This window comes from Rattus rattus, chromosome 14, assembly GCF_011064425.1.
Source record: "Rattus rattus isolate New Zealand chromosome 14, Rrattus_CSIRO_v1, whole genome shotgun sequence".
Classification (NCBI taxonomy): domain Eukaryota; kingdom Metazoa; phylum Chordata; class Mammalia; order Rodentia; family Muridae; genus Rattus; species Rattus rattus.
In genome coordinates this window covers 78,405,267-78,430,202 of record NC_046167.1, presented here as the reverse complement: position 1 = coordinate 78,430,202, position 24,936 = coordinate 78,405,267, and the positions used below count along the sequence as shown (strand labels likewise).

The 24,936-nt window shown below is 50.5% G+C and overlaps 2 protein-coding genes across 2 annotated transcripts; one reads left to right on the top strand and one right to left on the bottom strand.

Moving 5' to 3' along the window:
- Nucleotides 1-4,178: 4,178 nt before the first annotated feature.
- On the bottom strand, nucleotides 4,179-10,060 carry LOC116884003 (spermatogenesis-associated protein 31D3-like). Its single transcript, XM_032885239.1, has 4 exons — nucleotides 9,875-10,060; nucleotides 8,920-8,962; nucleotides 8,014-8,074; nucleotides 4,179-7,908 (listed from the first exon to the last, which is right to left on the bottom strand). The coding sequence occupies exons 1-4, from the start codon at nucleotides 10,058-10,060 to the stop codon at nucleotides 4,179-4,181; spliced, it is 4,020 nt and encodes a 1,339-aa protein (XP_032741130.1).
- A 6,235-nt stretch (nucleotides 10,061-16,295) lies between these two features.
- Nucleotides 16,296-21,886, top strand: LOC116884047 (spermatogenesis-associated protein 31D4-like). The gene is made up of 4 exons (XM_032885293.1): nucleotides 16,296-16,481; nucleotides 17,322-17,361; nucleotides 17,917-17,977; nucleotides 18,148-21,886. The coding sequence occupies exons 1-4, from the start codon at nucleotides 16,296-16,298 to the stop codon at nucleotides 21,884-21,886; spliced, it is 4,026 nt and encodes a 1,341-aa protein (XP_032741184.1).
- Nucleotides 21,887-24,936: the final 3,050 nt, after the last annotated feature.

Sequence of the window (24,936 nt, the reverse complement as noted above, 5' to 3'; positions counted from 1 at the left end):
CATTGTGAGTCCCTGTGCGAGATGCCAGTATAAATCTCCTCTTCCTCAGCTGTGTCAACGAAATCCTCCACAGGGAGCCACTGGCCTGCTCAGCGCTTGTTCTGAGGGTTTCTCTTGCTTCCGCAGACAAGGCTGTGCAGTATGTGCTGTGGTTACACTAGTTTTACTCTGACAATTCAGCCTGAAGATCTTCCAGGTCCTTATGTAAAGGTCTCCCTCCCTCATGGCTGCACATATTCCTGAGAAGGTTTGATTTGTTCAACTAACCTTCTGTATGAGGGTATCTAGGTTTTCGTGTCTGCCACTGACATCATTTAGCAGCTGTTGGTGAGTCCAGGCTAGGCCCAGTGTTCTAGACCTGGACGCATGATTTACTATGTCCACAGAGAATCCTTCCTTGCCTGCTGGCCATTTTGTCCAGTATCTTACGGTTTCTACTGCTCTGATAAAGCACCATGTCCAAAACAGGCTGGGGAAGTAGTCTTAGTTAGGGTTTTACCACTGTGAACAGATACCATGACCAAGGCAAGTCTTATAAGGACAACATTTCACTGGGGCTGGCTTACAGGTTCAGAGGTTCAGTCCATTATCATCAAGGTGGGAGCATGGCAGCATCCAGGCAGGCACAGTGCAGGCAGAGCTGAGAGTTCTACATCTTCATCTGAAGGCTGCTAGCAAAATACTACCTTCTAGGTAGCTAGGATGAGGGTCTTAAAGCCCATACCCACAGTGACACACCTACCCCAACAAGGTCACACCCACTCTAACAAGGCCACACCCACTCCAACAAGGCCACACCCACTCCAACAAGGCCACACAACCTAATAGTGCCACGCCCTGGGCCAGGCATATACAAACCATCAGGAAAGGGTTTATCCCATCTTATAGGTTAATGGTTATAGTCCATTACTGAGTAAAGTCAGGGCAGCAAATCAATGTAGAATTGAACCAGAGGCCATAGAGAAGTACCAAATACTGGCTTGCTTCCCGTGGCTTGCTAAGCTGTTTTCATATACCATCCAGGAGCACTTGCCCAGGACTGGCCATCCACACTGAGCTGGGCCCTTCTACATCCATATACAGGCCTTTCATATGGAGGTATTTTCTCCATGATCTGTCTTTTTTTTTTTTTTATTTTTTATTTCCTTAAGAGTATGGTCTGGTTTTCTCCACGATCTGCCTTTTTTTATTTCCTTAAGAACATGAAGGAGGCATTTTCTCAATTTAAGTTCTCCCTTCTAGGATATGTTCTTTTTGTGTCAGTTGGCAAAAACCAACCGACCCAGAGGCCTAGGGATCCTTTTAAGTGACATCTTGTCCACAGTCACTCACCTGACTGTAGAACACTGTTCTCTGTGTTCTGCCGTACAGAATGCAGTAAAACATACTGGGGAAACCTGCTTTGCTCTTGTGTCTGTACGTGTAGACGTGAGTTCTCAGCTTTCTGTCTCTGCCCCCATATCTGATGTGGGCAGCCAGCTCACCTCTGCTGTGACAGACTCTCCTCCAGAAACATGGAGATGCCCAACACAGTCAACTGCAGGCCGGCCTAGCTAGGCAGGACCCACGGTTTTTGGAGGTAGGAGGAGGAGGATGTTTAAGAACCAGGATGTTTCTTGAAATCTACAACCTCTCTCCAGGTTTGATCCTCTCTGTCCATCCAGCTCTTGAACAACTCTGGCTAGGGGAGGTGGGTTGTCATTTGTGGATACAGGACCTGACCCTTCGCCTGGCTGTGAGGCATAGACAGCCTTAGGGGTTGGTTGATGGCTCTTGGTTAGGCTCTCTTCATTCCTGCAGCCCCTCCTCATTCTGATTTCATCCAAGTGAACCAGCTTCTGCCCATATGCCACAATGTCTTCTTGGGTCTTTCAAAGGCTACATACAGTAAGGTCATAGGCAAGCCAAGGCACACAACCCAGAAAGCTCCCCCTTCTTCATATATCTCTTTTGGTTTTGTTTGTTTGTTTTTTTTAAGATTTATTTTGTAGATATGTGAGTACACTGTAGCTGTCTTCAGACACACCAGGAGAACATCTGATCCCATTACAGATGGTTGTGAGCCACCATGTGGTTGCTGGGATTTGAACTCAGTACCTCTGGAAGAACAGTCAGGGCTCTTAACCATTGAGCCATCTCTGCAGACCTAACCTTGTTTTTAACTACAGACATTTTACCACACACACACACACACACACACACACACACACACACACACACACACACACACACACACACACACACACACAACCTTGCCCTATGTTTTCTGAAGGAAGTAACAGACTTCAGTGGGTTCCTCCCTTACGGAGGGAGAATTGGAAAGCTCGTTCTAGTTTCCCATCAGAACGATTCCCTCACATCTCTGGGTGACACCAAATTCTGAGTGTTGGTGAGCTCTAATCAAAAAGACAAAACGTGACAGAAAGGGCAGGAAGAGCACTGTGCTGAGCTTGAGGAGGAAGAGGGAGCTTTTGAATGTGTTGTGCCTGAAATCTTTTGAGGCCTTATTTGAGGGGAAGGGAATGGGGCTGAAAGCCTGGTGGTTAGAACAGGAAGTGTAAATATCACTGAGATGGATTTGAAAGGATTTCACCCCGTGTGGGCAGATGCAGGAAATACAGGAAGAAATCAAAGGCTGTTGGGGTCTCCAGAAGAGGGACATGAGTCTGGTGACCTCCCAGGACTGGAGTTTGAATGGTAGCACGGGATAATGGATGTCGGACGAGTGGCAGGCCTAGTCATTGGCTTGACTGGCTACATGGATAAGTGGGTCTTACGTGTATTCTGCAGTTTTGTCCCCTCTGGAGCCTCCCCTTACTCAGCACTTTTCCTGATGTGGTGTGACTCTGCCTGCGATGGTTAGTGACATAAACTTGGAACGAAGGCAGGAAGAGGCAACAGACTGTAGCTGCAGTGGAATCATTTTTGTTTGGACACCCGCAAGACACTGCCTTCCTGGACATACATGTGCGTCCTAAGAATCTTGCCTGGCCTCCTTCTGCCTCTTCCTTCCCTGGAGACCTGCATGTAAGAGAGGCAGAATGTTGTGGGATGTTGGTGGAATTAACCCATAAGAACTTCACTACAGGGACTTGAATTACGGGTGACACGGGAGGTCTGTGGCTCCATGCCGATCAGATCATCATGTGCAGAGTGCATATCAAGACCAGGCAGCGCTGGTGTCTGCATCGGCGCGGCATCAGCGTCAGCGTCGGAATCATTGAGCATGGATGGCAGCCATTGTATCACCTCCCCTGAAATAAAGACCGCGCGCCTGTCACAGGCTAGTCCTGCTCAGTAGGGCTCATACTTTGACATCAGAAAGCTCTGTGGTGCCCTTGGCAGCCTGGAGAAAGCACCAAGGGATGGGATCAGGCAGTCTAGTGCGGCGGAAGTCTGATGTTGGGATCGTGGGATGAGATCCGGGCGCTTGCGCATGCGCCTCTTTACGTCTTCCTCGGGAAACACCCTCCACTCTCATGCATGGTCTCTTGTTTGTGGTGCTTGATCAGCCTGAAGTGAGGTGACCACTCGATGGGCACTCCTCCCTTTGAAAGCAGGGGCACAGTTTGACTTAAAGAACTAAGTGGGAACTATTCCAGTAGGCGTGTCTCACCAGTGAGCGTGCTTAGTAGTAATTAGACGCTGCCTCCTGTTCAATTCTACTCAGGACCCGACGGAACATGGACAAGGTACATCTTAGATCACTGACAGCAGTTCCAAAAACCGTGACTGAGTCACCATATGTATTGGTTGGTCAAGGATGACCTCATACAAAAACCTCTCGTTTGCAAGCATCTGGAGCAATGGAGGGAGGGCGTGGACAGCCACACACTATTATTGAGGCTACAGTAAGAGTGGGAAGTTTATGCCATTGCAAAACACTAGGGACGAATCCTGCTTTCATGAAGAGCCACGAGAGGCTCCAGTGTCCTGTTTCCCAAGCCTAAGGCTTCTTATCTAAATCCTCTGCCACACATGGGCTAGCACACGCACACAAAAATTAAGGAAAATTTATTAGCCAAGGAATAAAGCTATTGTTAATAAAAACATATTCCCTTGAAAATCTGATTTTCTTTTTGTTTTTGTTTTTTTGGTTGTTGTTAATGGGAACAAACCCCCCAACAGTGCCTTCAACACAGAGAAGGGCAGCCGGAGCCTCCTAGCCAGCTTGACACCTACAGATAGGACTTTGGTGGAGAAGCATGCATGGGGGAGGGCTCCACCATCTTAGCTTTTCCAGTAGTGCCGCACCTCTCAAGGGCTGTCTGCCCTTGTCCTGGGCTGCAGGACTCAGCCCTCTGCACTTGAGAGCAGGAAGCTCTGCAGCAGAAGTGGGGCAGCCTCTGGGCAGGCTCTGCCTGAGCCTGCAGTTGCAACTCCTGCTGAGCTTCTACAGACCCCATGAGGGGAGACACAGGTGCCTGGGGACAGGGAATGACTGTCCAATGCCTGAACCCTAGCTGTTTCCTGAGGACCATCCCAGGCTCTCTCACACATTTCTGAGCTGCTGTGTTCCCACAGAACTCACATCTCCCTTTGATGAGGCTTGCGCCCTTCATTGGCATTAATGAGGAGCAGCCCCTGGCCAGGATCTTTTCCTGCCCTTTGTGTTTCCTCCCAGGGGACAGCCTCTGCCAGAAGCCCTTCACCTGGTTGGGGAACTGATTTTCCAGAGGCTGACTCTTAGGTGTCAGCGCTGGGGAGGATGTGTGTCCTTGGGTTTCCTCTGCTGCCCTGGCCTGAGCACAGTGTCTCTTGCCTCTGGTCCGGGATGTCCCCAAGCCTGCATCCCCTCCACCAAGCTTTCCTGCCTCAGTTACCAGTAGGGACACTCCTCTGGCAGCTGGGGGACAGTCCTTGTTCTTGCTCTGGCCTGAGACATATGCAGGGACCCAGGGACCCTGCCGTGGCTCCAGGTTGATGCCCACAGAGGGGAAGTGCACATGCAGCACCTGAGAAACTGCCATGTCCCCACTGGAGGGGCCCCGGGGTTTGGAAGTCATTTCTTCTGATGCAAAGGCTGTGGCGGGCAGGCCTGGCACCTGGATGTGTGTCTCGCCCTCTGAGTTTGGCACGACTTCTGTGGGCACCTGACTTTTAGAGTGAGGCATCTCAGAGTCCTGGGGAACGGACATTCCCTGCAGGGACCGACATCCAGTCACATGGCTCCCTGGGGAGCACAGGCCCTGGGTGCCTTTCAAGTTCTTAGTGGACTGTGGGTCAAGACCAGGGAGTTGCTCTCCCTTGTGTAGCTCTGTGGACCCCTCAGCCATGGAGCAGTTTTTCCAGTTCTTCCTCTCTCCCTGAGAGCCCTGTGTGTTGTTGCTGGAAGCCAATCTCTCCTCTGTTGGCCCCTCTGGGCTCATGGGTGGCTCTGGGTCAGGTCCGCTGTCTGATCTAGAATGTTGCCGGATGCCTTTGTGTGCCATACTGGGTGTCCAGTGCTTGATGGGCTCTCGGCCACTTGGGGCCATGCTAAGGTCTTTGTCTACACACAGCTTCTTGTTCTCAGAGGCTGGCTGTGTGTGGCCCGCAAGCGAGGCAGCAGGGAGAGGCCTGTGTTGGATGGGGACTAAATCCACTGTCCCCTTTCTATCTCCATTAGTGTTTCTTCTGAGGAACCTGGAGGGCTTGTCAGAATCCACTGCATAAACGCTGTGGGCTCGAGAGTGGAGCTGATGGGAAGGTTGAGATGGCGCTGCTTTTGTCAAGTAGGACTCTAGGGATTCCTCAACTCTTTGAGGAAGGCCGAACACCATCCTCCTGCCGAAGGTTGTGATGTGTTCTTCCAGCACCTTTTCTTGGTTATCACTAAGCGTCAAGCTGTGCGCGTGTTCTTTCCGTACATCTCCTTCACTTAGCAAAGGCGCCACTTGTCTGGGGGCAGTCCCAGGCGGAGGCCGTGCCATGTTGGTAGAATGCCCTGACCGCTCAGCAGCACTAGACGTCTCACCCCTACTAATTTCTTTAGTGTTCCTTCCCAGCTGTTCTTGCAGGAAACTTTCGCATTCTGTCTGGCTCTGTTTGACCCATGAAGCCTTTGAAATTTTTCCAGACATATCCCGAAGCTGAAGTTCTGGGTCTGTCTCAGAATTAGAATGTACTCTGCTCATCATAGCCCCACTGGGGTCACCCTGTGTGTGATCTCTTTGGCCTATTACTGGACATTGTCCCTGAACTCTGACGTCTTTCGCCTTTAGAGAGTGACTCTCTAAGGGCTTTTTATGGAAGCTTGCAGTTTGGCTGAGCCCAAGACCTGATAGGCTGTTCGTGTTGAACTTATAGTGAGAGATCCATGAGAGTCCTTGGCTGTCCTTCGCCTCGGGGACCTCAGGAATTTTTGAGTGAGGATTCATGAAAGACAGGGACTCCCGGATCCTCTGGGGCAGGCCCCAGCGACGTTGGATGAGTCTCTTTCGAAGATGGTGTTCTAGTTTCCTCTCGAGTTTATAGTTGAAAGGGAAATCTCCGGGAAGGATTTTCTTAGGAGCATGGGCCTTTCGTGAATGTCTGGTTGAGGAGATTTTAGGAGGTGAGGGACCAAAACCTTCTTGGAATCTTTGGGTCAGAGTGGGTAAACCCAAAAAACCTTGCAGTGTTTTTTGTAATAAGTTATATTCCAGCTGCTGAAGTTCATACGGCGCGAGGGGCTGCCCCTCATCCTTTAGGCTGTGAAAACGCACTCCGCATATCCTAAGCTGGGATTGAGGAGAAGACGGCAGGAATGGGCGTCTGGATTGAATCTGGGCCTTAGAGTTGGCAGGAGAGTCAGGCTTGATTTGAGACTGAGGTACAATTTGCCCCTGTTGGTCACTCTCAGGCAAGAGTAGAGGTATGGGGTAAGTAAGGTTGGAAGACTCACGTCCTGTAGAGGCCTCCGAGATTCTGTGGAAATCGTCCCTTTCTGGGTAACTGTTAACTGAATTAGCAGCTTCATGTTTCAGGAACTCACTGTGTAGAGAAGGGAGACCCCAGAAGAGCTGGTTGCCCTTGATCTCTGACTGGTCTTCAGAGTTCTTCAGGTGAGAGGGCTCCTGCTGTGGGTGAGGGCCCCCTGGCTCTCCCTTTTTTTTATCCAAAAGGTGGTAGAGGTCCGAGTTCTCTAGATCAGCAGATGATGCTGAGATTTCCCCTGAAGTACTTTCCGGTATTAAAAAAGATACCGTTTTCTCCTTTTTCAGTTTATATGCAACGACATCAGCATCCCTTTTCTCTTGCCTCTTGAAGAGTGCTAAGACATCGGGGCCGGGGGACAAATGATCTTCAGGCTCCGCGGCACGGACCTTTGTGAGTCTCCGGTATGAGCCTCGAGAAGCATAGGGCTTCACGTGTGGCAAATTTGTCCGGGGCTGGTCTTCAGCACTGAACCACAACTGAGAGGATGCTGAATCATAGATGGAGCTTTTGGCCGTTGAGGCATTGGAGGACTGCTCCCTAGGGCTCTCCACAGGAGACTGGGGAACATGTGCTAGGAGAGCCAACTGTGCTTCCTGAGTGGCAAGTGGAGAAGAAGTAAGCGTTCTGCATGGGGTACGGGTCAGCAACACTGCAGGCTTTAAGGGAGCAATAGCTTGGGGTGACAGGGAGGCCCTGAGGGGTGTGGAACGAGATAAGCCATCCGGAGGAGTGATTTGGTCCTGCGAGAGGATGGAGAGGGAAGTGTGGAGAGGAGCTTCTGGAGCTGGAAGTCCCGGTTGGTTTGCAGGGAAGCCAGAGGGTAGAGCAATCGGAGCTTCTGTCACAGGAGCCCTAGAAGGCAAAGAGGACACCAAAGCGGCATCACCACCGTCTTCCAGGGGAGCCTGAGAGAGCAGGCAGCTGACCGGAGGACTTGTTTTGTTATATACACTACAGAGGGGCTCTGACCATAGCAGTTGCCGAAAGCCTGTGGGATTATGTGGTTTGCTGTAAGGAGACAGGAAGGTCAGAGTTTTAGCCAGGTTGAACATGTGTAAAAGGAAGGATAGAGAAGCTGTGAGAAGGGACCAGGACACGAGGGGAATGGATCACCTTTGGAGGGTTATCTGCAGCTTCTTTGCTGTCTCAGGGTCTCTCTGGCCAGCTTTCTTACCTGAAAAAGGGAGAGCATGTGACCTCCAGAAGGAGGGTAGAAACAGGAGGGGCACATGGCAGACCTTTAAGGAAAATATTCAAGGGGGCTGGAGAGATGGTTCGGTGGTTAAAAGAACCTGAGATTCGTCTACAGGACTTGGGTTCAGTTCTCAGAACCCACATGGTGGCTCACAACGACCCTTGGGTCCAATGACAGGGCAGTGGGCAGTTTGATTTCTAAGGGCTGTGGAACACCTATCGACAAGGAAAACACCCATGCATGTGTACTAAATATCTAGATTTTTTTTTCTTTTTCTTTTTTTTCAGAGCTGGGGACTGAACCCAGGGCCTTGTGCTTGCTAGGCAAGTGCTCTACCACTGAGCTAAATCCCCAACCCCCCTTTTTTTTTTAAAAAAGAAAAGTACTTAGGAGAACCTGTACACAGTGACAAGTGCTCTGTGAGGACACTCAGGATGCTCACCCGTGAGTGTACATGACTCACTTGCTAATCCCTCCCCACTGTGTTGTCACAAGTGCCACTCAAAACCACTGCAGGGAACACTGCTCAGTGGTTTCCTCGTGGTTGTCAGTTCCCAGGAGGAAGGCCAGGGGACATGGTGTCAGGAGACTTAAGTGTGCTTCAAAACAGCCATGCACATCTCACAGGAGCCCCAAGGGGCTGTAACCACTGCCCAACACTGTCACTGCTTTAAGCAGGAGGGAATGGAGAGGACTGAGATCTATCTTAGGTTGATCTTGTGAATCAGAGTCTCAGGAGTGAGATCTTCATATCATGGCCTGAAACTTCATAGAAAGGACATCAGGGGATGCTGGGATGACGAAGTTAACAGGTGGACACCTACGTTTAAATGCTTTCCCCCTTCTGTGCTTAAAGTTGTTCTGTTGCTGTAAAGAAAAGAGAAACGCAGTGAGCACACGAGACGTCTTTGTACTGTTCTCTTCGTTATAGAGTCAGAACTCTGGACCACAGTATCCTGAATTCTACCAAATGATGGGATCCTTGCATTCACTCTACTAACTTTAGAGGCAATCACTTATTGTCACTGTTTTTCTCTCTGGGAAAGCAGAGAAGAACACTATGAAGTCCACACTTGGAGGGGGCAGGGGTCGTCTCAGCAAAAAGTCCTCTTCTTGACAGCACAGAGCGTGAAGGCAGTATTTACATGTCTGCTGTCTCCAAGGGCTGGGTGTGAAGCTAAAGACCACGCACCAGGCTCTAATCAGAGACCGCCGACATTCAGCACTGTGATCCTGACCAGTTCATCATGGAAGAGGGTAGGGGAAGGGACACGTGAAGTGGGAGTGGACCATGGGACCCACCGTCAGGAGAGGCTGGTCTCACCCCCAGAGCCCAAAGACTGTAGTAGCCAAGCCATTAGGACCAGTTTCCTACTTTGTCCTGGAAACTTCAGCCACACAGATAGGAAGGTGAATGTGGGCTCCACGTGGGACTCTTAGTCCTCCCTGATGCCTCTTGTGAGCTAGAACAGAGGTCTCCCCCCTCCCCGCCCTCCTCTCTCCCGCCTCTCCTCCCCTTCCTTCTCCTCTCTCATTCCCTCCCTCCCTCCCCTCCCCTCCCTCCCTTCTCTCCCTCCCTCTCCTCTCCTCCCCTCTCCCTCTTCTCTCTTCTCCTCCCCTCTCCTCTTCTACCCCTCCCCTCTCCTCTCCTCTCCTCTCCTCTCTTCACTCATTCATCTCAGACATCCCTCTGACAGCCAAGCCCATCCCACAGCCAGAGAGCACAACTACAGCCCAGCAATGAAGACTCTCTCTTGGAAACTCACCACGCTTCCTTACCTTTGGGGCGTATTTCTTTCTCTGCAGAGACCGGGCAAGCAGTCTCACTATCAGGGAGCTGATGTACAGAAGCAGGAGCCCCAGTCCACTCAGAAGAATGTAGCTGAGGTATTTGTGGTAGGGAGCTGAGCCAAAGGTCAGCCATGTCTCCGTGAGGCCATTCAGAGATGAGAAAATGTTCTCCATAGTATAAACAGCATGGCTGCTTGAGGTGTCTGATTCTGAGGGTTCATGAGCTTGACTAGAGTCCCAAGCCTGCATCACAGAGCAGGGGAGAGTCACAAGGGTTTCTGAGGGCGGGGAGGAGGGTGTGTCTTCAGCCCTTCCCCCACCCCAAGAGCTCCTCAGAGCCCTCTGCCCAATGCTGCTGCCCCCTATTCCCATCTGCCCTTTCCTCACACCATACTCCTCAGGGGAACTCTCTGTTGTTCCATCAGCAGCCCAGACTGTCACCCAGTCCCCTTGCTGTTTGAAGAACTTGATTTGGACCTCAGCAGTCCTCTACCACGTGGTGCCTGGGATTCTGCTCTGCTGAGATATCCACAGCCTTGGCTAACAGGCTGGTCTCATATCCGTGCCATCTGAAGACCAGTTTTTTTCCCTCTGCTCCTTATATTTTATCCTCGCAAATGTTGAGAAGTAAACACCTCTGAGTCAGCCTTGGGTGTGTTTTGGTCAGAGTGACAGTTAAGTCATGAAACTGATATAAACATTACTCACGTTAGATCATAAATTTTTGGTCAAATCATGTATTCTTGTATATAACGGCACACCATGTAAAAGTAAAATTTCCCACCGATAGTAAAAGTTTAATTGCATTAAGGTTTTTGGCTATGCTCTAAATGTACAGAACCCATTGACTAATCAGAGAACTAGTTTCATGTCCAGGAAGAGTACATCTTTCCTCCTTCCATCTCCTTTACCTGGTATTTTTTTTTTTTACCCTGTTTCTCCTCGCTCTACCTATGATAAACACTGTGTCTTGCCATGTCAGTGGTCGATGGGACATTCATTTAGATGGGGCTGGTTGTTGGTAAATTCTGAGGGTGGTCCCTGGGGTCCTCAATGACAGAGTAGGACCCTGGAGTGTCAGTGCCTTAAAGAAGAACGTGGTTGAGGGCCCTCACTGATGTATGTCACCCACTCTAGGTAATCACACATTAATGTCCCAAACCAAAGAACCACTCATGTGTTATCCAGATAGCATTTCTTGTCAGGGTTATTTAACCTGACAAGAAATATACACACACATACACACATATACACACATATACACACATACACATATACACACAATACACAAATACACATACACACATACACATACATACAAACGCATACACACACATACAAACATACACATACACACATACACACATACACACATACACACATACACACACATATACACACATATACACACATACACAAACACACACACATACACACATACACACACACATACACACATACACAAACACACACACATACACACATACCCACACACATACACACACATACACAAACATACACAAACACACACACACATACACACACATACACACACACACACACACACACACACACACATACACACATACACACATACACACACACATACACACACACACATTCACACACACATACACATACACACACATACACATACACACACACACATACACACTACACACACACATACACACACACACACAACACATACACATACATACATACACACACACAGACATACACACACACACACACACAAACACACATATACACATACACACACTTACACACATTCACACACACTCTCACACACACACACTCACATACATACACACACATACACACATATACACACATACACATTCACACATACACACACATACACAAACATACACACATACACACATATACAAATACACATAAAAACATACACATACACACACATACACATACACACATACACACACATGCACACACATGCACACACATGCACACACACACGGGGGGATGGGGAGGGAGAGGAGAAGGAGAGAGATGTGGTATGCAAGATACTATTCATGAACTATTCAGGAGGTGTGCCAGGAATACTCAGTTTCCCTTTCTTTTTTCTCTCTTTATTTCTTTTCTTCTTTCTTTTTAAGATTTATTTTCATTATGTAAGTACATCATCAGAAGAGGGCATCAGATTTCATTACAGATGGTTGTGAACCACTGTGTGGTTGCTGGGAATTGAACCCAGGACCTCTGGAAGAGTAGTCAGTGCTCTTAACCGCTGAGCCATCTCTCCAGCCCGTGTTTCTCTTTTCTTTTCTTATGCCATCAATGTTTCGTGGTCCTGTAAATGAATTCCAGGATATTCTCCACTGTTTTTTTTTTTTTCCTCACAACATGAATGGTGGCTTTGTAAGGACCTTTTGTTCAAGATGGTCCCAGATGGCTCTGTTGAGGAAACGAATGTCTTCCTGTTCTTGCAACATTCCTAGGTAAGTTTGACTCAGACGATGAGGATGGGTAGAGGAAGAAGACAGATAGACGGATGGCCATTCTATGGGAAAGGCAGCCGGCATTCTGCTGGACCCAGGAGTGCCCTGTACTCCTGCTCATGGGGATCCCGTCGAGGCTCGGCCACCACCCCAGCCTTGTCTGGGAAGCCTGTCCTGGTCCTTAGACCACTCTCCAGCATCTCTCACTCTGAAAGTCACCACAGTTTGCTAGGCCTCCCAGCATCCCCTGAAAACCTGCCTCTGGCCAGCCTACAAATTGCACTGCTCAACAACTTGCCCTGGTTGGGCCTTTGCCAATTTGTGGGGGATCTCTGCAGCCACCACAGCCAGCAGAGTCACAGTCCACAGGAGGCAAGAAAATAGTTCCAACACAGACGAGTAACAGGCATTGGTTCAGACTTCAGGAATCTGACCCCCCAGGCAGTTTATTTTAGGTGTATTTAAGCAAAGCTCAATTTGGTGAAAACTTCTCCCGGTGACAATTGACTCAGTTCTAGAGTGAGGTAAATAGAGACCATGCTTGACTTCATCAAAACTCTTTTGTAAAGTACGCGGGACACACCCTGTCCCGGAAAACAAACAAGTACATGTGATACGATCCGTAAAGACAGGCTCTTCTATAGATTGATTGGCTGAGGAAAGCCAAGCTTGTGATGAGGCTCTGGGGGAGGGTCTGGTGGTCTTCAGTCACACAGAGGGTACAAAAGTCACCAGGCTAGAATGCACACCTCTTCTCAGCCTTCCGGGTGGGTAACAGGACTTTGGATTTCTTCCCTTGAAGGAACAACCCTGAATGCCAACATTCTAGGTGCACCCAATACATGGGAACACAAGGGCCTGCGTGCTCCCTATACCGATTTAATTTAGTGTCTCTTGACTACTGTACTGACTGGTTTTGTGCGCCAACTTGACACAAGCTGGAGTTAGCACAGAGAATGGAGCCTCCCTTGAGGAAATGCCTCCATGAGACCCAGCTGTAAGGCACTTTCTCAATTGGCGATCAAGGGTGGGAGGGTCCAGCCCATTATGGGTGGTGCCGTCCCTGGCCTGGTGGTCTTAGGTTTTATAAGAAAGCAGGCTGAGCAAGCCAGGGGAAGCGAGCCAGTAAGTAACATCCCTCCATGGCCTCGGCATCAGCTCCTGCTTCCTGACCTGCTTGAGTTCCAGTCCTGACTTCCTCTAGTGATGAACAGCGATGTGGAAATGTGAGCTAAACAAACCCTTTCCTCCCCAGCTTGCTTCTTGGTCATGATGTTTGTGCAGGAATAGAAACCCCGACTAAGACACCTACCACCCTGCCTGTCTCACCAGTCCTCTCTGTCTTCCCATCTCTGGCTTGCTAGCTTGCACATTTCCCAGATCCACTGAATATACCCTGATCCCCCAACCCGCTCCAGTTCACTCAGTACATTTTGGGTCCTCCTTTTCTTCCTGCCCATCCACCCCATGTCCCCTAAATCTGCTCCTCCCTGACTTTTAGCCTGCACTATATCTGTGCCTTAGTCTACTCTGCCTTTCTTCACAAGCCAGACTAATACTGACCATACTGGCCCTATTCAACCTGGCATGCCCTGCCTCCCAACATACCCTAAACTGTGGCTGCATGCAACACAGCCCGTCTTGTTCCCCAGTTCATCCCAGTCTTCTTCATTCCAGCCATCCCCTCCCCAGTAACTCCTACTGCCCCTTACAGCATGCCCCCTGTCCCGTATAGCCTTTCCCATTCCCCAGGCCACACTAGTCGCACCAGAGTACTTATTTCTTCAACCCAACTAGTCCTCAGTCTTGAATGACAGCTGACACCATACCCACACCACTGTCTTTGGTGAGCTCTCCTGCCAGCCCTGTGGTGTTCCAAAATTCATGTTATCCACGATTCTACCCGGTGTATCCTGTTCCTCCCCTCAGCCCACACGCTCCCTGCCCTTGTCCACCCTGTTGTCCTGCAGTTCAAACAGTCCACCCATCGCATTACCTCAACCTCCTTGGTGTGCTCCATTCCTCACCTCACAGACCCATGGCCTCCTATCCCTACTGCCTCCGTTCAACCAACACATACCTTTCCTCCACTCACCCCCAGTCTCCCCCACTCCCTCCGTTGTTCCTATTGCACCCCATTCTACAGCTGCTGCTTGTGCACCCAGACCATACTGTTTCCCAACTACAACGCGCTCCATGCTCCCACTGCCTGGATCGCCATGATCTCCAGCTCACCTTCGTGGTCCGGTGTACTACATTCTCCGTCTGACTCTATTCTACCGAGCCTGCTGTTCCCCAGCAGAGTCTACCCAGTGAGTCCCATTTTCCAGCTTCCCCTAGTCCACCCAGCATTTTCCTCTCCTCACACATACTATTCTAGTATCTCCTGGCCTCCTGCCCACTCTGGTCCACCCTTTCTAGTGAGCCTCCACCTTCCTGTGCTCAGCGTTCCCCAGCTGGCCGTAGCAAAGATCTCCAATGGATACAATGGAATTGATCTGACCATAGTCTACCTACTGTGCAACAATTTTCAGTGGATACAATGGACCCAATTAGCCAGTTCCCGCTACATCTTATTCTATGCAAGGCATCTTGTTTGACAAGTCATAGTCTAGTTCCCTCTAGCCTGCCCGGGATCAATCCTGATTTCTCAGCTGCTCCAGCCTCCACAGACCATGGCAGCTCGGCATTCTTCCCACCTGAACCTCTCCGGTCTCCTGGTCACACTTCCCTAGCCCACCTCCTGAGCATCTTGGATCTGACTTTCTCCCAAGTCTCTCCATGTGAAGCCAAATTTAAATCACCAACATAAATATAAAATTTCTTGGTATTCTTGGAGTAAGTTAATGTTGTGGGTTGCCCTGGCGCTGTTTGAATTCCAATGTCAATTCTGCTTCCTCCGGAGGGGCTTCCCACCTCCCTACCCCCATCAGCAGTGGATCTCACGTGAAGCTTCTCCCCATTCTATCTGATCATTAAAGGCTAGAGCCTACGACTGGGTGGTAGAGGGGAAAGGTGGGACGAGAGGTTTTGGGAGAGGAGACAGAGGATGGAGGAGGAGGAGGAAGCTGAAATGGAGAAGAGCCATGTGGCTGGGAGAAAGTGCAAGAACAAAGGTTCTCATAGTTGAGGAATAAGTTAGGAGAGCTCTAGATCTGCCCGATCTGGGTACGTGACTTATAAACACAATAACTGGTTTTCATACGGGCTTCTTGGGGCTGCAAATTCCCGCAACAAGTTTACTTCTTTTTTTTCTGATTAGTGAAACTTTACCAGTGTTGAGTATCCGTTCTGTACCACACACACACACACACACACACACACACACACACAGGCATGCACACATATCCTTTGGTCCTTTGCGGATAATTTGTGAAAAGTCAGTTTCGTGATTTGATTCTACCCCGCTAATTAGAGACACCACAAGCTGATTCATACACAAAAGTTACTAAGGGACATTTGGAAAGAAGATGTGTAAAAGATCCTAGAGTCATGGACCCACTTTAAGGGAGGGGACAGCCATTCTGTACGTAGCATCTGTATGATGACATTGCTGTCCTGAGACAGTAAATGTCATGGCAAAGCAGAATCCCAGGCACTACATTGTAGCAGAACTGCTGAGGTCCAAATCAAGTTCTTCAAACAGCAAGGGGACTGGGTGACAGTCTGGGCTGCTGATGGAACAACAGAGAGTTCCCCTGAGGAGTATGGTGTGAGGAAAGGGCAGATGGAAGCAGGGGGCAGCAACATTGGGCAGAGGGCTCTGAGGAGCTCCTAGGGGTGGGGGAAGGGCTGAAGACACACCCTCCTCCCCGCCCTCAGAAACCCTTGTGACTCTCCCCTGCTCTGTGATGCAGGCTTGGGACTCTAGTCAAGCTCATGAACCCTCAGAATCAGACACCTCAGGCAGCCATGCTGTTTATACTATGGAGAACATTTTCTCATCTCTGAATGGCCTCACGGAGACATGGCTGACCTTTGGCTCAGCTTCCTACCACATAGACCTTAACTCCACTCTTCTGAGTGGACTGGGGCTCCTGCTTCTGTACATCAGCTCCCTGATAGTGAGACTGCTTGCCCGGTCTCTGCAGAGAAAGAAATACACCCCGGAGGTAAGGAAGTGTGGTGAATTCCCAAGAGAGAGTCTTCATTGCTGGGCTGTAGTTGTGCTCTCTGGCTGTGGGATGGGCTTGGCTGTCAGATGTCTGAGATGAATGAGTGAAGAGAGGAGAGGGAAGAGGGGGAGGAGAGGAGAGGGGGAGGGAGGGAAGGGGGGGGGGGGGGGGGGGGGGGAGAGGGGAGAAGAGAAGAGGAGAGGGAAGAGAGGAGGGGAGAGGAGAGGGGAGGGAGGGGAGGGAATGAGAGAGGAGAAGGAAGGGGAGGAGAGGCGGGAGAGAGGAGGGCGGGGAGGGGGGAGACCTCTGTTCTAGCTCACAAGAGGCATTAGGGAGGACTAAGAGTCCCACGTGGAGCCCACATTCACCTTCCTATCTGTGTGGCTGAAGTTTCCAGGACAAAGTAGGAAACTGGTCCTAATGGCTTGGCTACTACAGTCTTTGGGCTCTGGGGGTGAGACCAGCCTTTCCTGACAGTGGGTCCCATGGTCCACTCCTGCCTCACGTGTCCCTTCCCCTACCCTCTTCCATGATGAGCTGGTCAGGATCACAGTGCTGAATGTTGAAGGGGATCTCTGAAGAGAGAATGGAGCCCAGTCTTTCCCTCTAGGACTAGTTACCCTCAGGAGCAGCACAGGTGTAAATTCCTCAGAAAGAAGGCCACGCACATGGTCCTTTAGTCCCCCAGAGGAGGAGAGCAGAAACAAGCCGCCACCTCCAGTTAGTAAAACAGACATGGCGGCTTGTTATCCGAGCGTCCCAGGATGTGCCTGCTCGGTGGGATTCTGAGCCTCTTAACCGGTGAGTTCCCAGCTTATTCTCTTCTGTTGTTGACAGCCACAGGAGGAAGGGAAGGAGAGAAGGCAAGACCTTACAGGTAGGTGTCTGTCTCTGGGCTCCCTCAGGGCTCTCTACGCTGTGCCTTCCATAGGATTCCAGGTTTATGTTCTGAGGATGTCAGTTACTATACATAGTCCCTTAATTGAGACAGGAGTCTGTGAGGAAAGACTCCTATGAAGACAGGCTGACCTGTGCAGGACGGCCCCTTGGGCTCCTGTGAGATGTGCAGTGGGGTACTGGCGGCTTTGAAGCACAGCTTCCATCTCCTGACACTGCATCCCCTGCTTCCTTCCTGGGAGCTGACAGCTGTGAGGAAACCACAGGGTAGTGTTTCCCGCAGTGGTTTTGAATGACACTGGTGACACCACGGGGAGGCGGGGGTGGGGTTGGGGGTGGGGTGGGGGGGTTAGCATCTGAGCTGCACCTGTGAACCTGGGGAATGTTCTGAGAGTGTTCTCCGGGAGCATTTGTTGTTGCTTCTTGGTGCTTTCAGGAATCGAGACCCTAAGTGTTTTCCCTAAGTCTACTCCCTTGCAATGCTAGCTCCTCCATACCTTGGCTCCCCATAACCCCATTGTCTTGCTTATTCGAGATGGGGGAACTTGCCAGGGAGAAGCAGAGCAGAGAAGAAAGCTACAGACAATCCAGCGAAGGTGATTGGTTTCCCTTCTTCCCTGGTCCCTTCCCCCACAACCCTCTCGGGGGGGAGGGGTGCAGCTAGCAACCGGACATGGGAGGAGGTCACAGACGACAGCCATGGACAGGGCAGTGTGAGCGGGCTAGGCCGGCCCGAATGATAGCTCCACCTTTGTATCTCCCACAGCCCTCCGAGGGAGCCCTCCGATGCCAGCTGCGATGAACTGCTGCCACATGGAGGTCCCCTCTTCCCTGTATGTGACAGATCTGGTGATGTTGGTCACCAGCTCTCCCAGGCCATCCTCAAAGATGGCGCTGCCTCTCACTTCTACGTGACTTCCACAGCTCCTGTGACAGAGGCCTCGTTTATTCTGTCCTCTCTGCTCACAGGAAGGCAGCCAGGACATCCAGCTCCAGCCGGTCCTCAGGAGCCTTTGCCGCTGGCTCAGTCTATCCTCTCACCTAACTGCTTTGCCTCCTTAGATGGCTTCCACTCAACCGCACTGCTGCATGACTCTCTGACACCAGAGTCCGCACTTCCCTTGAACCCTAAGCCTCTACCGGACCCCACCCCACCCTACCCGTTCCCTTCTTTTCCTCTTCCGAAGAAAGAAGTGCAGAAGTCGGAAGCGGTCTTCCGGCCGGAAACCACTAGATCTCTGGTGGACGGACCCGATGAGGTGTCTGTGAATGTCCCACCAGTCAAAGGCACTGGCTATGTAAGACAGGCAATGCCAGCTGCCTCCCCACGGCAGCCTGCTGCTGACAACCAGTTATCTTCAGGCTTGGATAACCAGCGTCCCCCACCTACCCATGTTTCTCAAGCCTCTTTGCAGAAAGAAACAAGGGCCTACCATCTAGAGCCCGGACAGCTCTTTTCCCCCAACTCTGATGCCCTGAAACTGCTCAAAAGGCTAGACCAGAAGGGGCGTGATTTCCTGATGGCAAAGGAAGAGGAGAACAGAGATGGTTTTACAAAGTCACCCAGTTCTTCGGAGAAGCTGCCGCTGGGAAAGTCATTGGTTGAGCCACAAGATTCGGCGGCTTCTCACACAGCAAGAAGCAGGGTCACGCACCAGCAGCTCTCTCCGTCCAGGACTTCTGAAGACCACGAGGAGCTCAAACCTGCCCAGCTCTTCTGGGGCCCCCCTTCTCTGCACAGTGAGGCCCTGCGCCCTCCTACTGCCTTGTATGACCGCTCCTCAACATCCGTCTGCTTCAACAGCATCGCCGAAGCCTCCATTGCCGACTACTCCCATGCGATTCTGCTTCCCACGCCCCTCTCTGTGTATGGATCACAGACCTGGCTACAGCCCGAGCCCCAGTCTCATCCTCCATGTGACCCTCTTGCTGAGTCGCAGCCTCAGCCTCACCTCCAATACCCCGTCTCAGTCTTGACGCTTGCTCCCTCTCAATCCGAGCTGAGATACTGTGGGGTGCATTTTCACAGACCCCAGGGAGACGAGCAGCCTCTCGGACCTTCTGCCACGCAGTGCCTGGAATACAACATCTTGAAAAAAGAGCAAGAGAGGGTGTGGGGTTTACCCTTGGTGATCAAAAAATCCCAGGATGCCTTTTGCCCCTCCCCTCCCAAGTTCTTGTCCGCAAGTCGCTCCTCCAAGGCCTGTACTCCTCGGCCCATCCTTCCTGGAGACTTCCCCCTCACCGGGGAGCTCCAGAAGAAACTGGAACACCATCTCCGAAAGAGACTCATTCAACGCCGCTGGGGCCTGCCCCACAGGATCGATGAGTCCCTGTCACTCATGAGTCCTCAGCCAGAACGGACTGACATCTCTGAGTCTAGGAGGACCCGTAGACTCTCGAAGACTACTTTCTCTAAGAGCCACGGCAAGAAAGACTCGAAGGCCATTGGACCTGGAAGAGCAGGAGGCTTTCTCTCTCGGATGCCTGAAGGTCATTCTCTGCAGCAGGAGATTTTGGTCAAAGAACAGACATACCGTCAAGATACTGGCCAAAACGACCGTCCCCAGGGCAACCTTCAGGGGGCGCCACAGAAGACGCAGCCGGAGAGTCAGGAAAGCAGGCAGCCCGGCAAACCTTCAAGCCCTTCACAGGTGCGTCAGAAAGGAATTGAAAACATCCTGCAAGAACACCTGATCAAGAAAATGAGGGAAATCAGTGGGGGTGAGATCCCTAGCGCCGTGGACAGGTCGAGGCATTCTATTATGACTGTGGCACTGCCTGCACCTGAGACCTCCTCCAGACACGTGGCACCTTTGGCAGGTGAGGAAGACGGACCGACAGAGCACCCCCCCGGCTTGACGCTCAGTCCTAGCAAAGAGAAGATGCTGGAAGAACACATCACAACCTTCGGCAGGAGGATGGCGTTCGGCCTTCCTCAAAGAGTTGAGGAATCCCTAGAGACCTACTTGACAAAAGCAGCGCCATCTCGACCTTCCCATCAGCTCCACTCTCGAGCCCACAGCGTTTATGCAGTGGATTCTGACAAGCCCTCCAGGTTCCTCAGAAGAAACACTAATGGAGATAGAAAGGGGACAGTGGATTTAGTCCCCATCCAACACAGGCCTCTCCCTGCTGCCTCGCTTGCGGGCCACACACAGCCAGCCTCTGAGAACAAGAAGGTGTGTGTAGACAAAGACCTTAGCATGGCCCCAAGTGGCCGAGAGCCCATCAAGCACTGGACACCCAGTATGGCACACAAAGGCATCCGGCAACATTCTAGATCAGACAGCGGACCTGACCCAGAGCCACCCATGAGCCCAGAGGGGCCAACAGAGGAGAGATTGGCTTCCAGCAACAACACACAGGGCTCTCAGGGAGAGAGGAAGAACTGGAAAAACTGCTCCATGGCTGAGGGGTCCACAGAGCTACACAAGGGAGAGCAACTCCCTGGTCTTGACCCACAGTCCACTAAGAACTTGAAAGGCACCCAGGGCCTGTGCTCCCCAGGGAGCCATGTGACTGGATGTCGGTCCCTGCAGGGAATGTCCGTTCCCCAGGACTCTGAGATGCCTTACTCTAAAAGTCAGGTGTTCACAGAAGTCGTGCCAAACTCAGAGGGCGAAACACACATCCAGGTGCCAGGCCTGCCCGCCACAGCCTTTGCCTCAAAAGAAATGACTTCCAAACCCCGGGGCCCCTCCAGTGGGGATATGGCAGTTTCTCAGGTGCTGCATGTGCACTTCCCCTCTGTGGGCATCAACATAGAGCCACGGCAGGGTCCCTGGGTCCCTGCATATGTCTCAGGCCAGAGCAAGAACAAGGACTGTCCCCCAGCTGCCAGAGGAGTGTCCCCACTGGTAACTGAGGCAGGAAAGCTTGGTGGAGGGGATGCAGGCTTGGGGACATCCCGGACCAGAGGCAAGAGACACTGTGCTCAGGCCAGGGCAGCAGAGGAAACCCAAGGACACACATCCTCCCCAGCACTGACACCTAAGAGTCAGCCTCTGGAAAATCAGTTCCCCAACCAGGTGAAGGGCTTCTGGCAGAGGCTGTCCCCTGGGAGGAAACACAAAGGGCAGGAAAAGATCCTGGCCAGGGGCTGCTCCTCATTAATGCCAATGAAGGGCGCAAGCCTCATCAAAGGGAGATGTGAGTTCTGTGGGAACACAGCAGCTCAGAAATGTGTGAGAGAGCCTGGGATGGTCCTCAGGAAACAGCTAGGGTTCAGGCATTGGACAGTCATTCCCTGTCCCCAGGCACCTGTGTCTCCCCTCATGGGGTCTGTAGAAGCTCAGCAGGAGTTGCAACTGCAGGCTCAGGCAGAGCCTGCCCAGAGGCTGCCCCACTTCTGCTGCAGAGCTTCCTGCTCTCAAGTGCAGAGGGCTGAGTCCTGCAGCCCAGGACAAGGGCAGACAGCCCTTGAGAGGTGCGGCACTACTGGAAAAGCTAAGATGGTGGAGCCCTCCCCCATGCATGCTTCTCCACCAAAGTCCTATCTGTAGGTGTCAAGCTGGCTAGGAGGCTCCGGCTGCCCTTCTCTGTGTTGAAGGCACTGTTGGGAGGTTTGTTCCCATTAACCATATGAAATGCTTATCCAGATTTTCTAGGGAATATGTTTTCTACCCAATGGTAATTTTTCCCTTGCTGACAGTATTGATTCACTGATACATTTTCTGAAAAATGTGTTTTCTTGTGTTCTTTGTGCGTGGCTTAGGTTAGTGCCAGAGCTTAGATCAGGGAAAGGATCCAATCTCCCCAGATTGTACTGGCCGCCCCTTTATGCTTCTTTTAGAAGATGCATTCTCCTCTGAGGTTACTTCTATAGGACTGAGGTGAATCGGAAGAAGAGATTTTCGCTCCCTGGTTTTCGGGGCAATTTGCTTTGCCCAGCCCTTGGTTCATAATTCCCCTCTCTAATCTTTTCTATATTCTTGAGTGCCAATGACTAGCTCTGGTGTCCTTGTGGTGGGCACCGTGGAGGGGTCAGTGCTTAGAGCTGCTGGCGGGGGTGGATCCAGATACCTATTGGGGCTGATGCCAATGGCAGCCAGTGATGAGAGAAGTTACTGAGCAGAATTTTCTCTGAGGGAACACAGCTTCATTTACTGGGGCTGGTACTCCCTGTGGCCAGCAGATAAACTTGTAACTCTTTTAATTCCTTGGGGCCAATAAGAAAGAGAAGGAAAGAGAGAATTTACACAGACACACACAGAGACACACACACACAGGATAGAACAAAAGAGTTCAATAACTTCATACACACAAGTATATACATGCATGCATACACACAAAACTGCGGACAGATACATACACATTCTCACATAGAATGTTCAGAGCATTCAGAGCCCCAGCAAACATGCTACAAACATTACACACACACACACACACACACACACACACACACACACACACACGATCGACGGAGCAAGCTCCAACACACCCCCAGACAAGCTTTACATGTATGCATAGTATACACAGTTGAAGGGTGGAAGGACCAATGTTCAAACCCTCTACATTCCATTTTTTTCTTCTACAGTTTGTATATCCCAGTAGAATCTTTCAAGCAGTGTAAAATTACAATGTGATTCCGTTTTAGTTTTCTTCTACTGAATGATTATGAAGAAAGTGTTCCCCAATACCTTTACAAGAAATAACATCATGCAGTGCAGATAAAGGGAACAAATTATTCAAAAAAAACAAACAACAACAAAAAAAAACAAAACCCTAGGAACATTTGTTTTTTTTTTTTTTTTTGTTTTTTTTTTCGGATCTGGGGACCGAACCCAGGGCCTTGCGCTTTCTAGGTAAGCGCCCTACCACTGAGCTAAATCCCCATCCCCCCTAGGAACATTTGTAACTGAGCAACTTGCAACAGAGTGACAAAGTGTGAGCAAGCCAGGGAGCTTTCTCTGACAGTTTCCCTCACTGACAGGCAGCAACTTGCAACGGTTACAAAGAAAGGAGCAATTATCTTACTATTTATCTTTAACAGTAATCTCTCAAGAATCTTAAAAGTCACAAATCAAAACTTCTATATAAAAACCATTTGTATCCACCTTAAATCCTCAGAATTCATATCTATTCATCAGCAATTCTTAATAACCATATTAGGAACCTGAGGGCAGCAAAAATGGATAGAAGAAATCAATGATCGCCAGTCCAGCCTCAGCGAGAGCCACGTCAGCCAGCGCTGCCATTTTTCGTGTTCCCTGGCTTAAGGTCCCTAGCTTAAGGAATAAGAATGTGCCTTTCTGAATGTTTCCTAAGGTTTTCTGCATCAGCTCCAGTAGTAACAACATCTCAACCCAGCTTCACTAACAATTTTACGTCTCCAAATGATTTCTAAAGGTGGTCTTAGCCGACAATCCACCTAAGTTCTTTCCCAGGGCTGTGATGAATCATTAATCTGATCCAGTAGCAGTGCTTGAAAGGAATCCAGTGTTGCTATTGTGTCAGAGATGCTGCCCAGTGAGGGACTGGAAGCCCCCTTAGAGTTTTCAGATAATTAGATCAAGGTGGAGGTGAGGGCAGTAAGTGGAGCAAAATCCATCACACCATGACGTCCTCAGGACACGTGGTCCTTGGGCCCTGCCACACCGAGGCCCACCCATGTGGCTGTGTGAATTCTAAAGCCATCTGTCATTCTCCTGCATGGGCTTTGGCACTCTGAGACCAGTGGTCCCCATAAATGAACTCATTCTTCCTTGATAGGGTAGGTAATTTTTTTAGAATAGAGTGACTTCGTCAAGTCTAGGACCCAGTGGTCAGTGATCAGATGCTAGAGGGGACCCTTGTTTGCCTCTGTTGCCGCAGAAGACCCTTTACGACAAAGGTGGAATCTAGGAAGGGAATCTAGAACCAAATCCTGGTAAGCTGAGGAAAGACGCAGCTGTGAGGAGTGAAGTGCTCTGTAGAGTTAAAATGGAGGGGAGGACATTGGGTGGGGTGGATCAGGATACACGGAGGACTGGGGGACCAGGGTAGACTGGGAAACAGGGCAGGCTGCATAGTGAAGAGGAGTGACTCCGTCACGCTGAATGAACTATGGCTACATTGGAGCATGAGGTGGGCTGGCATGCCACTTAGCGGTCTCCTGTGGCAAGTAGAGAAGTGTGACTCGCTGGCAATCTAGGAAATACCTTGGGCTGCTCGGTCCAGTAGTAACTGACTAGCACTGTTTGAGAAATGCAGTAGATTGGGTGGACTGAGCTGGAAGACTGCAGGCATCAGGATGACTGTCTTAGCCAGGGTTTCTCTTCCTGAATGAACTTCATGACCAACCAAGAAACAAGCTGGAGAGGAAAGGGTTTATTCAGCTTACACTTCCACATAGCTGTTCATCACCAAAGGAAGTCAGGACAGGAACTCACACAGGGCAGGAGCTGATGTAGAAGAGGCCATGGAGGGATACTGATTACTGGCTTGCTCCCCCTTGGCTTGCTCAGCTTGCTCTCTTTTTTTTTTTTTTTTTTTTTTTCTCGGAGCTGGGGACCAAACCCAGGGCCTTGCGCTTGCTAAAGGCAAGCGCTCTACCACTGAGCTAAATCCCCAA